Source organism: Nerophis lumbriciformis, linkage group LG01 (genome assembly GCF_033978685.3).
Source record: "Nerophis lumbriciformis linkage group LG01, RoL_Nlum_v2.1, whole genome shotgun sequence".
NCBI lineage: Eukaryota > Metazoa > Chordata > Actinopteri > Syngnathiformes > Syngnathidae > Nerophis > Nerophis lumbriciformis.
Window position 1 is genome coordinate 72,701,469 of NC_084548.2, and position 13,111 is coordinate 72,714,579.

General features: G+C 38.9%; 1 protein-coding gene across 1 annotated transcript in view; it reads right to left on the reverse strand.

Annotated features, from left to right (window-relative positions):
- The window catches only part of dazap2 (DAZ associated protein 2), a 45,290-nt gene that overhangs the window by 14,254 nt on the left and 17,925 nt on the right, over positions 1 to 13,111 (reverse strand). The window contains exons 2-3 of the mRNA XM_061925589.1: positions 8,131 to 8,249; positions 7,813 to 8,061 (exon numbers count right to left, since the gene is read on the reverse strand). Of these exons, the coding sequence (XP_061781573.1) occupies positions 7,813 to 8,061; positions 8,131 to 8,249 (368 nt within the window). The remainder of the gene's footprint in view (positions 1 to 7,812; positions 8,062 to 8,130; positions 8,250 to 13,111) is intronic.

Sequence of the window (13,111 nt, forward strand, 5' to 3'; positions counted from 1 at the left end):
TGGATCGGGACATCCCTAATGACTGTAGACTACTCCAGCAGACTTCCACTCAAGCTAGCTAGCTGTTCCTGTACTTGTTAAATGATTTTGGGGCCAATATCTCTAGCTAGCTAGGTTTATGTACCACCACCAGTCTCATAATAAACCGAAAATATTTCTCCCTTAGCCGTGATGCTAATTTTCTCTATGTTAAATCCCATTCATTTATGCTAACAATGTTAGCGATCCGAATTGACCTTTTTTGTGATGTGTAAAGTTCAAGTAGCAAATACTAAATCAAAAGGTGTAGTTTTCTCTGCCTTCTGTTCTGCTAGCCATTCTCTTGTCATACAAGAATGTAGGATTGCTGATTGAGTGTTCATTTATTCATCTAGCCCAGGGTTGCTCATTACGTCGATCGCGATCTACCGGTCGATCTCGGAGGGTGTGTCAGTCGATCACCAGCCAGGCATTAAAAAAATAGTCCTAAAAATGAGCGATCATAAATCTTCACTATGACGTCACTTTCGTCACTTGATTGACATTCACGGCACCCGAGGGTCTTCTGAGATGACGCCGGCTGCTGCCAGCTCATTAAAATTACCGACTGGAAGGCGAGAAACACTTTATTTCAACAGACTCTGGCGCCGTACCTGTCGTCAAAACTCTAAAGACCGACTGCACAGTTGCACAATAAAAGCTCTGCTTCATCCTGCCTGCGCTACCAAAATAAGAGTCTCAGAAAGCCGGCGTGCACAAGCTAGCAAGCTACGGAGTTTGCTGACAATGTATTTCTTGTAAAGTGTATACAAAGGAGTACGGAAGCTGGACAAATAAGATGCCAAAAACCAACCACTTTCATGTGGTATTGGACAGAAAGGAGGACTTTTTTTCTCCTCCATTCGAAAATGCGGACGTTATCATCACTACTGTCTGATTCCTATCAATGCAAGTCATCAGAATCAGGTAATACACCAACTTACATTCTTGTCTTCATGAAAGAAAGGAATCTATATGTGTTAAACATGCTTGTATTATCTTTAACCACCTTTAACTAGTTAACAATATTAACTATTTGTGTTAAACATGCTTGTATTATCTTTAAACACCTTTAACTTGTTAACAATATTAACTATATGTGTTAAACATGCTTGCATTATCTTTAAACACCTTTAACTTGTTAACAATATTAACTATATGTGTTAAACATGCTTGCATTATCTTTAAACACCTTTAACTTGTTAACAATATTAACTATATGTGTTAAACATGCTTGCATTATCTTTAAACACCTTTAACTTGTTAACAATATTAACTATATGTGTTAAACATACTTGTATTATTTTTAACCACCTTTAACTTGTTAACAATATTAACTATATGTGTTAAACATGCTTGTATTATCTTTAAACACCTTTAACTTGTTAACAATATTAACTATATGTATTAAACATGCTTGTATTATTTTTAACTACCTTTAACTTAACAATATTAACTATATGTGTTAAACATGCTTGCATTATCTTTAAACACCTTTAACTTGTTAACAATATTAACTATATGTATTAAACATACTTGTATTATCATTAAACACCTTTAATGTATTAACAATATTAACTATATGTGTTAAACATGCTTGCATTATCATTAAACACCTTTAACTTGTTAACAAAAACATATATTTCATAAATAAGTAAATATAAATTATATATATGAATGAGGTAGATCCCCACGACTTGATCAATTGAAAAGTAGCTCGCCTGCAGAAAAAGTGTGAGCACCCTTGATCTAGCCTCCATTAATTCCCATGTATTCCCATTCATGGTGTCCAACTTTGAATAATAAAAAAATAGTCAATAATTCCAAACTTCCCGAGCTTAACTTTACGTGGTAAATTACCGGAAACTTTCCACCCCTTTAGACTTAGACTTCCTTTTTATTGTCATTCAAATTTGAACTTTACAGCACAGACTTGCAACCTTACTTCTGAGTCTCACTTCCATGTAGGGTTGTACAGTATACCGGTACTGGTATAGTATCACGGTACTAAAGAATCAAAAACGGTACTATACTAGCGCTTTGACAGTATTTCCACATTCACCCATTCACACACACATTCACACACTGATGGCGGGAGCTGCCATGCAAGGCGCTAACCAGCAGCCATTAGGAGCAAGGGTGAAGTGTCTTGCTCAAGGACACAATGGACGTGACTAGGATGGTAGAAGGTGGGGATTGAACCCCAGTAACCAGCAACCCTCCGATTGCTGGCACGGCCACTCTACCAACTTCGCCACGCCTTATAAAAGACTTTTAAAGTCATTTTGATAGTAGGATAATATAGACACTTACATCATGTGTTGCTTTCATTATAACACTTATATAAGGCTTTTAAAGTCATTTTGATAGTAGGCTAATATAGACACTTACATCATGTGTTGTCTTCATTATAACACTTATATAAGACTTTTAAAGTCATTTTGATAGTAGGCTAATATAGCTGATATAGACACTTACATCATGTGTTGTCTTCATTATAACACTTTTAAAGTCATTTTGATAGTAGGCTAATATAGACACTTACATCATGTGTTGCTTTCATTATAACACTTATATAAGGCTTTTAAAGTCATTTTGATAGTAGGCTAATATAGACACTTACATCATGTGTTGTCTTCATTATAACACTTATATAAGACTTTTAAAGTCATTTTGATAGTAGGCTAATATAGCTGATATAGACACATCATGTGTTGTCTTCATTATAACACTTTTAAAGTCATTTTGATAGTAGGCTAATATAGACACATCATGTGTTTTCTTCATTATATCACTTATTTAAGTCTTTTAAAGTCATTTTGATAGTAGGCTAATATAGCTGATATAGACACATCATGTGCTGCCTTCATTATAACACTTATATAAGTCTTTTAAAGTCATTTTGATAGTAGGCTAATATAGCTGATATAGACACTTACATCATGTGTTGCCTTCATTATACCGTATTTTCCGCACCATTAGCCGCACCTAAAAACCACAAATTTACTCAAAAGCTGACAGTGCGGCTTTTAACCCGGTGCGCTTTATATATGGATAAATATTAAGATTCATTTTCATAAAGTTTCGATCTCGCAACTTCGGTAAACAGCCGCCATCTTTTTTCCCGGTAGAACAGGAAGCGCTTCTTCTTCTACGCAAGCAACCGCCAAGGTAAGCACCCGCCCCCATAGAACAGGAAGCGCTTCTTCTTCTACTGTAAGCAACCACCCGCCCGCGTAGAAGAAGAAAAAGCGCACGGATATCACCGTACGTTTCATTTCCTTTGTGTGTTTACATCTGTAAAGACCACAAAATGGCTCCTATTAAGCGTCAGGGATCCGGTTCATGAAAAGACGCAATCTCTCCATCCGCACACGGATTACTATTTCACAGCAACTGATATTCCTGTGAAACGCACTGTGGATACAACGGGAATGAGAAGTCATCCTTCACTGTGGTTCTAGCTTGCCATGCTAATGAAACTTCCACCCATGGTGATATTCAAAAGGAAGACCTTGCCAAAAGAGACCTTTCCAGCCGGCGTCATCATAAAAGCTAACTCGAAGGGATGGATGAAGAAAAGATGAGCGAGTGGTTAAGGTAAGTTTAAGTTTACGCGAAGAGGCCGGGTGGCTTTTTTCACGCAGCTCTGTCCATGTTGATATACGTATGTTTGTGATTGCACATTTGCGTACATTTTGGGAGTGAACAGAGTTGTTAGAACGCTGGTTTTTAATATATTATTAAAGTTTGACTGACCTATCTGACTGTTTTTTTGACATTCCTTTAGCGCAGTTAGATGCGGCTTACAACACCGGGCGGCTTATAGGTGGACAAAGTTTTGAAATATGCCGTTCATTGAAGGCGCGGCTTTTAACCCAGGGCGCCTTATGGTGCGGAAAATACGGTAAGTCTTTTAAAGTAATTTTGATAGTAGGCTAATATAGCTGATACAGACACTTACATCATGTGTTGCCTTCATCATAACACTTATATAAGACTTTTAAAGTCATTTTGATAGTAGGCTAATATAGCTGATATAGACGCTTACATCATGTGTTGCCTTCATTATAACACTTGTATAACATTTTGATAGTAGGCTAATATAAACACTTACATCATGTGTTTTCTTCATTATATCACTTATACAAGTCTTTTAAAGTCATTTTGATAGTAGGCTAATATAAACACTTACCGGTACATCATGTGTTTTCTTCATTATATCACTTATACAAGTCTTTTAAAGTCATTTTGTAGGTATGGCTATTGTAGCTGATATAGACACGTCATGTGTTGTCTTCATTATAACACGTTTAAAGTCATTTTGATAGTAGGATAATATAGCTGATATAGACACTTACATCATGTGTTTTCTTCATTATATCACTTATTTAAGTCTTTTAAAGTCATTTTGATAGTAGGATAATATAGACACTTACATCATGTGTTGCTTTCATTATAACACTTTTAAAGTCATTTTGATAGTAGGCTAATATAGACACATCATGTGTTTTCTTCATTATATCACTTATTTAAGTCTTTTAAAGTCATTTTGATAGTAGGCTAATATAGCTGATATAGACACTTACATCATGTGTTGTCTTCATTATAACACTTTTAAAGTCATTTTGATAGTAGGCTAATATAGACACATCATGTGTTTTCTTCATTATATCTCTTATTTAAGTCTTTTAAAGTCATTTTGATAGTAGGCTAATATAGCTGATATAGACACTTACATCATGTGTTGCCTTCATTATAACACTTTTAAAGTCATTTTGATAGTAGGCTAATATGGACACTTACATCATGTGTTGCCTTCATTATAACACTTTTATAAGACTTTTAAAGTCATTTTGATAGTAGGCTAATATGGACACTTACATCATGTGTTGCCTTCATTATAACACTTTTATAAGACTTTTAAAGTCATTTTGATAGTAGGCTAATATGGACACTTACATCATGTGTTGCCTTCATTATAACACTTTTATAAGACTTTTAAAGTCATTTTGATAGTAGGCTAATATAAACACCTACATCATGTGTTTTCTTCATTATATCACTTATACAAGTCTTTTAAAGTCATTTTGATAGTATGCTATTGTAGCTGATATAGACACATCATGTGTTGTCTTCATTATAACACTTTTAAAGTCATTTTGATAGTAGGCTAATATAGCTGATATAGACACTTACATCATGTGTTGCCTTCATTATAACACTTTTATAAGACTTTTAAAGTCATTTTGATAGTAGGCTAATATAGCTGATATAGACACTTACATCATGTGTTGTCTTCATTATAACACTTTTAAAGTCATTTTGATAGTAGGCTAATATAGACACATCATGTTTTTTCTTCATTATATCGCTTATTTAAGTCTTTTAAAGTAATTTTGATAGTAGGCTAATATAGCTGATATAGACACTTACATCATGTGTTGCCTTCATTATAACACTTATATAAGTCTTTTAAAGTCATTTTGATAGTAGGCTAATATAGCTGATATAGACACTTACATCATGTGTTGCCTTCATTATAACACTTATATAAGTCTTTTAAAGTCATTTTGATAGTAGGCTAATATAGCTGATATAGACACTTACATCATGTGTTGCCTTCATTATAACACTTATATACCGTATTTTCCGCACTATTAGCCGCACCTAAAAACCACAAATTGACTCAAAAGCTGACAGTGCGGCTTATAACCCGGTGCGCTTTATATATGGATTAATATTAAGATTCATTTTCATAAAGTTTCGGTCTCGCAACTACGGTAAACAGCCGCCATCTTTTTTCCCCGTAGAAGAGGAAGTGCTTCTTCTTCTACCCAAGCAACCGCCAAGGTAAGCACCCGCCCCCATAGAACAGGAAGCGCTTCTTCTTCTACTGTAAGCAACCACCCGCCCGCGTAGAAGAAGAAGCACGCGGATATTACGTTTCATTTCCTTTGTGTGTTTACATCTGTAAAGACCACAAAATGGCTCCTACTAAGCGACAGGTTTACGGTTCATGAAAAGACGCAATCTCTCCATCCGCACACGGACTACTATTTCACAGCAACTGTCTAAAGACTTTCAAGAAAAGCTGGCTACTTTCCGTGCATATTGTAAAAACAAGATAGCTGAAAAAAAGATCCGGCCAGATAACATTATCAACATGGACGAGGTTCCACTGACTTTTGATATTCCTGTGAACCGCACTGTGGATACAACGGGAGCACGTACGGTGAATATTCGCACCACAGGGAATGAGAAGTCATCTTTCACTGTGGTTCTAGCTTGCCATGCTAATGGCCAGAAACTTCCACCCATGGTGATATTCAAAAGGAAGACCTTGCCAAAAGAGACCTTTCCAGCCGGCGTCATCATAAAAGCTAACTCGAAGGGATGGATGGATGAAGAAAAGATGAGCGAGTGGTTAAGGTAAGTTTACGCGAAGAGGCCGGGTGGCTTTTTTCACGCAGCTCCGTCCATGTTGATATACGACTCCATGCGCGCCCACATCACGCTGGGTTTTAATATATTCTTAAAGTTTGACTGACCTATCTGACTGTTTTTTTGACATTCCTTTAGCGCAGTTAGATGCGGCTTATAACACGGGGCGGTTTATAGGTGGACAAAGTTTTGAAATATGCCGTTCATTGAAGGCGCGGCTTATAACCCAGGGCGCCTTATGGTGCGGAAAATACGGTAAGACTTTTAAAGTCATTTTGATAGTAGGCTAATATAAACACTTACATCATGTGTTTTCTTCATTATATCACTTATACAAGTCTTTTAAAGTCATTTTGATAGTAGGCTATTGTAGCTGATATAGACACATGTGTTGTCTTCATTATAACTGTCACGGCCAGGGCGCATTGGAATGCGTCCTCATCCTTGCGCGCTGCAAGCACCGCAGGACACGCCCCCACACGCACCGCGCAGACCGCGGCCACGCACCGCCACAGCTGGCGGAAATCATCTATCAGCACACCTGCCGTTAATGAAGTAGCTGCCTTCATAAGCTTGGACAATGTGGCATGCCGCCGCCGGAATATAATCATCTGTTGGCGTATAGTAAGCTATCATCCTGCTTGATGCAATACTGTTCTCTCTGTCTGTTTTCCCTTCCGTGTTTCATTGTTATATCATCCTACTGCAGACCTCCGTTCCCGTGTTTTGACGTTGCTGTGTGTCTCGTCATTTCTCGTCGTCGTTCCCCTGCTTCTCGGACTGCTCCTTGGATCTCGACCTCCCGCTTGGACACGGATTCCCCTCTTCCCCTGGACTTCCTCATCTCTCGTTCAACACTTGGTAACGCACACCTCAGTTAAATACTACACATAGTCGTACACCATACACACTCTTGGATTTTGCCACACTCCATTTCCTTAGTTCATATATTTAGTGTTGTTTATTATATATATTACTATATATAATAAATCATTGAACATTACTGCCATCTAGTGTCTGTTGCCGTCACCTCCCCTGCAAACCTTAACAATAACACTTTTAAAGTCATTTTGATAGTAGGCTAATATAGCTGATATAGACACTTACATCATGTGTTTTCTTCATTATAACACTTATATAAGGCTTTTAAAGTCATTTTGATAGTAGGCTAATATAGCTGATATAGACACTTACATCATGTGTTGCCTTCATTATAAGACTTTTAAAGTCATTTTGATAGTAGGCTAATATAGACACTTACATCATGTGTTGCCTTCATTATAACACTTATATAAGACTTTTAATACTTTTTTCTCTAGCGTGGCACAAATGACGACAGCGGCCACTCACCGGCATGGACACGCTGCTGCCGGCTGTGAAGCGAGCGCCGGCGTCGTAGCCGCCCTCCATCATCACTGTGGACCCCGGGGGGTACACGGCCCCCACGGGATAGTAAGCCAAGGGCACGTTCTGTCCCATGTGACCCACGGGCATCTGTGGCTGCATGGGCATGTAGACCTGAGTGCCGACGTATGGGGACGACATCTGAGGCATCTGGCCGGTCACCTGATGGGGAAGCACGTATCTGGGCTGGTAGATCTGCGGAGGGAAGACCACGCCATTAACACTGCTCATGAGGTGGGTCGCGCTCAGCGTCGCCGTGGTTACCTCAGAGTATGCGGGGGGCGTGTCAGTGTAAGGAGGCGCCTGAGGAGACATTTGCATAGTGGGAGGGTAGACGGGCGCAGTGTTCTGCTGAGGGTACACACTCTGCTGAGGATAGGATCCTGCAACACAAAATACAAACTTCTTGTTTCCAAAAGACAAAAACATGCGGTTTTAGTTTGTTTCTTTGCTTTGCAAACCCTTTAACCCTCGAGTCTACTTAAAACTACAATAAGTCTACTCAGCGACGGATAATGGAGGTGCTAAAAAAAAGTGTTACACTGATTTTTTTAAACAGCTTCAGACCCACCTATACATATAAAGTTGTTTATACACAAAGTGTTAAGTCATTAAATATGTTTAAACTTTCAATGCTTAACATTTTTCCAACAGCTTCAGACTTATTCATAAAGTTCTTTTTATATGTGCAATGTTTGTTTTTTTTGTAAAAATAAAAAGTACACAAAACATTTTTATTATCAGAAAAACACAAAATATGCAATATTTCCAAACATTAATTGCAAAGTAGAACACTTTAGATGAGGTATTTACAGCCTTTAATAGGTCAATAATTCATAACACTGATTTTGAGTCATTATTTTTGTAACAATGTGTTTTCCCAAAAAAATCATGTCCCTCCTTAGCCAAAAACTGATGCGATTAAGTGTTATAAGTCATATAGTGTTGTTTTATGCTTTTTGTAAAAAAAAAAATTAAAAAAAATAATAAAATATATATATATATATATATATATATATATATATCAGAGATGCGCGGATAAGCAATTATTTCATCCGCAACCGCATCACAAAAGTCGTCAACCATCCGCCATCCACCCGAACTAACATTTAATCAAAACCGCACCCGCCCGCCATCCGCCCGTTGTTATATATCTAATATAGACGATGCAAGGCATTAGTGAGGTTATAAAGCTTTTGCCTGTTAAAGAAAGGAGACTGATCCAATATAGCAGAGACATTCAATGCGTGCCACGCTGTCACGGCCCAGACGCACACCAGAGCGCAATCATCTGGGAGCCGCGCTGAGAGCGCACCTCCAAGCGCGCTCGCGCCACTCAAACTGCTGCAGGCAGCTGCGTTCTATCTTGTTTTAACATCCTGTGGCACTCTTCTGGGATCACGGCGGACAAAACTGCTCATGCTCAGGGTGTTTGTGGAGGTTCGGGGTTTTGCACAAATGTGATGCACCATGTTAGATGTCCCAGTTTTGTGACTGTCGTAGACATAAACAGCGTCGCAGCTCTTGCAAATCACGTAGCCAGCATTACTATCATCCTGATTTACAACCTCATAAAAACGAGTCCACGCTGAACTTTTCTGGCCTTTTTTTCCCCTGGTCTTTAGTATTCCCTTTTTTAGTTTGTCGCGTACCACGTTTGCTGCCGGCGTTGCCATCTCTTTTTTTTTTCTTCTTCTATTGTGGCGTGCTGCAGGTGCCTGATGATAAATAATTGCCTGTTTCAAAGAGTGCTGCTCGTTTTTCGTATGTGGGTAACAACATTTAACTATGTATATATATTTCCGAATTGGTTTAACTGCCACCCGCCTGAATCTATTTAAAATCTAATTTTTTTTTATTTCAACCGCCCGACCCGACCCGACCCGACCCGCAGATAAAATCTAATTTTTTTTTATTTCAACCGCCCGACCCGCGGATAATCCGCAGACTCCGCGGTTGTGTCCGCAAACCGCGCATCTCTACTATATATATATATATATATACACACACTAGGGATGTCCCGATCCAGGTTTTTGCACTTCCGATCTGATACCGATATTGTTTTTGCACTTCCGATCCGATACCGATACTGACCGATACTGGCCTATCCGAGCATGTATTGAAGTTTAAAGTTATTTAGCCTACTTAGTTGTCAGAATCATGTTGAAAAGGGTTTTAGTACTCTTGATAAACAACTAGCCAGCTGAATTAGGGGAGTTTGAATAATACACAATGGTTGGTAACAAGAAACTGACCTGTTTATTCAAGGATAAACACAAAATAGACAAAATTATACATGACAAACAGAAATGGCATCATTGAAACTAGGGCTGGGCTATATGGCCTTTTTTTAATATTGCGATATGTTTAGTCCATGTCACGATACACCATATATATGTGGATATTTTGCCTTAGCCTTGAATGAACACTTGATGCATATAATCACAGCAGTATGATGATTCTATGTGTCTACATTAAAACATTCTTCTTCATACTGCATTAATATATGCTACTTTTGAACTTTCATGCAGAGAAAATCACTCATTTTTTCATACGGTGTTGATCTGGAAATCTTTGCCTCTGCATTTTGATGGAGATAAGCGTCTCGACAGACGTTACTATATTTGAACAATGATGACGAAAACTGTTTTCTCTGTCGTGTCCGTGTGTCGAAAATTGTTATGCGCTTATTTTTTATTTGATTTTGTGCGTGGCATAGATTTGCCGTGCGCAATTGCACAGGTGCGCACCTTAGAGGGAGCGTTGCTAGCACGGCTGCGCTAGCATCACAGCTAACGTTAGCCATGCTACCTCTCTGCTCGGGGAGGGCGTATACGTATGTGACGTATGACGTGACAGTATGTGACGTATGACGTGACGTATGTCGTTACAGTATGATGTGACGTGTGTAAGAAGGTGCGCTTGCTGTCTGTGAGAGGGAGACACAGGAAAGAGTGAGAAGAGCCTGTCGTGTAATGCCAGCAGCTAAAAGCAACTGCGTGAGAATCCACAGACCTGTGGATGTGTTGAAGGTGTGCTGGAAAATGCGGGACGGAAATTAGGGAGCAGCAGAAAAGTGGAATGTATTATTTAGATAGGTGCGTTGGAAAACACGGACCGGAGTTTTTTTTTAAACTGGATCTGGATCGGCATTTTCCCATGCCTTGCCGATACGCATTTTTTGGCAAATATCGGCGGCCGATCCGATCCAAATATCGGATCGGGACATCCCTAATACACACACACAGGTGTGTGTATGTGTATGTATATATATATATATATATATATATATATATATATATATATATATATATATATATATATATATATATATATATATAAAAAAATGTTCTAAGTGGAATGTTTGAGATGAAGTATTGGCAACCTTGAAGAGTAGTAATTCATAACAACAGATTTTGATGCAATAACAATTTATCAAAAACCCACAAACCATCAGCTCCATTTGAACACACGATAACATGAACAGAACAACACTTAAGTGAGCTATACAATGTACTGTATTAATAAACTATATTCAGGCAGATTTCATGTGCCGTTTACAAATGAACTTTGCACATTCGGTGCGCTGGTTGGGCTGGGGGCACAAGAAACACTCCCTGCGCTGTTTCATGCATGATCCACACAGTACGTATACCGTATTTTTCTGAGTATAAGTCGCACCGGAGTATAAGTCGCACCTGCCGAAAATGCATAATAAAGAAGAAAAAAAACCATATATAAATCGCACTGAAGCCCGGCCAAACTATGAAAAAAACTGCGACTTATAGTCCGAAAAATACGGTAAATAGTAGCATGACATGTATATCTATACCTGCCAACCCTCCCGAATTTTCCGTGAGACTCCCGAATTTCAGTGCCTCTCCCGAAAATCTCCCGGGACAACCATTCTCCCGAATTTCTCCCGATTTCCAGCCGGACAACAATATTGGGGGCGTGCCTTAAAGGCACTTCCTTTAGCGTCGTCTCTCACCTGAAAAGGAGACTATTATATATGTCTCCGTTATCCATAGGTTTATCTATAACCCATAAAGTAGGCAGGCATGGAGCTATTTCTCAGCGTCTGTTTATTCTAGCCGGCACGTTAATACACTGACACACAACATCCGGATTCCCATCATGCATTGCTTCAAAACTACGGCAAGTAGTAATGTCCAAATTAGGGATGTCCCGATCCGATATTTGGATCGGATCGGCTGCCGATATTTGCCAAAAATTGCGTATCGGCAAGGCATGGGAAAATGCCGATCCAGATCCAGTTTTAAAAAAAACTCCGCTCCGTGTTTTCCAACGCACCGATTTAAATAATACATTCCACTTTTCTGCTGCTCCCTAATTTCCGTTCCGCATTTTCCAGCACACCTTCAACACATCCACAGGTCTGTGAATTCTCACGCAGTTGCTTTTAGCTGCTGGCAGTACACGACAGGCTCTTCTCATTCTTTCCTGTGTCTCCCTCTCACAGACAGCAAGCGCACCTTCTTACACACGTCACATACTGTCACGTCATACGTCACATAAGTATACGCCCTCTCCGAGCAGAGAGGTAGCAGCATGGCTAACGTTAGCTGTGATGCTAGCGCAGCCGTGCGAGCAACGCTCCCTCTAAGGTGCTCGCCTGTGCAATTGCGCACTGTTTAAGCGTCCTCTGCGCATAGCAAATCTATGCCACGCACAATATCAAATAAAAAAATAAGCACATAACAATTTTCGACACACGGACACGACAGAGAAAACAGTTTTCGTCATCATTGTTCAAATATTGTGACGTCTGTCGAGACGCTTATCTCAATTCGGTGCCACACGCCCACACCATCAAAATGCCGAGGCAAAAATTTCCACATCAACACCGTATGAAAAAATTAGTGATTTTTTTAGTTGTGATTTCGTTCTCTGCATGAAAGTTTAAAAGTAGCATATATTAATGCAGTATGAAGAAGAATGTTTTAATGTAGAAATGCAAGCCTTGAAAGAAAATTTTGAAAATCAAGACTACATTTCCTGCAAATGGGTGCATTTCTACCCTATATTTTAACTTTAGATTTATTCTCATATCAAACTCTTTTGGCTGTCTTTTTGACACTTACATCCGGCGCCCCCCTCCACACCCTGGATTATAAATAATGTAAATAATTCAATGTGATGATCTTGTGTGATGACTGTATTATGATGATAGTATATATCTGATAGTATATATCTGTATCATGAATCAATTTAAGTGGACCCC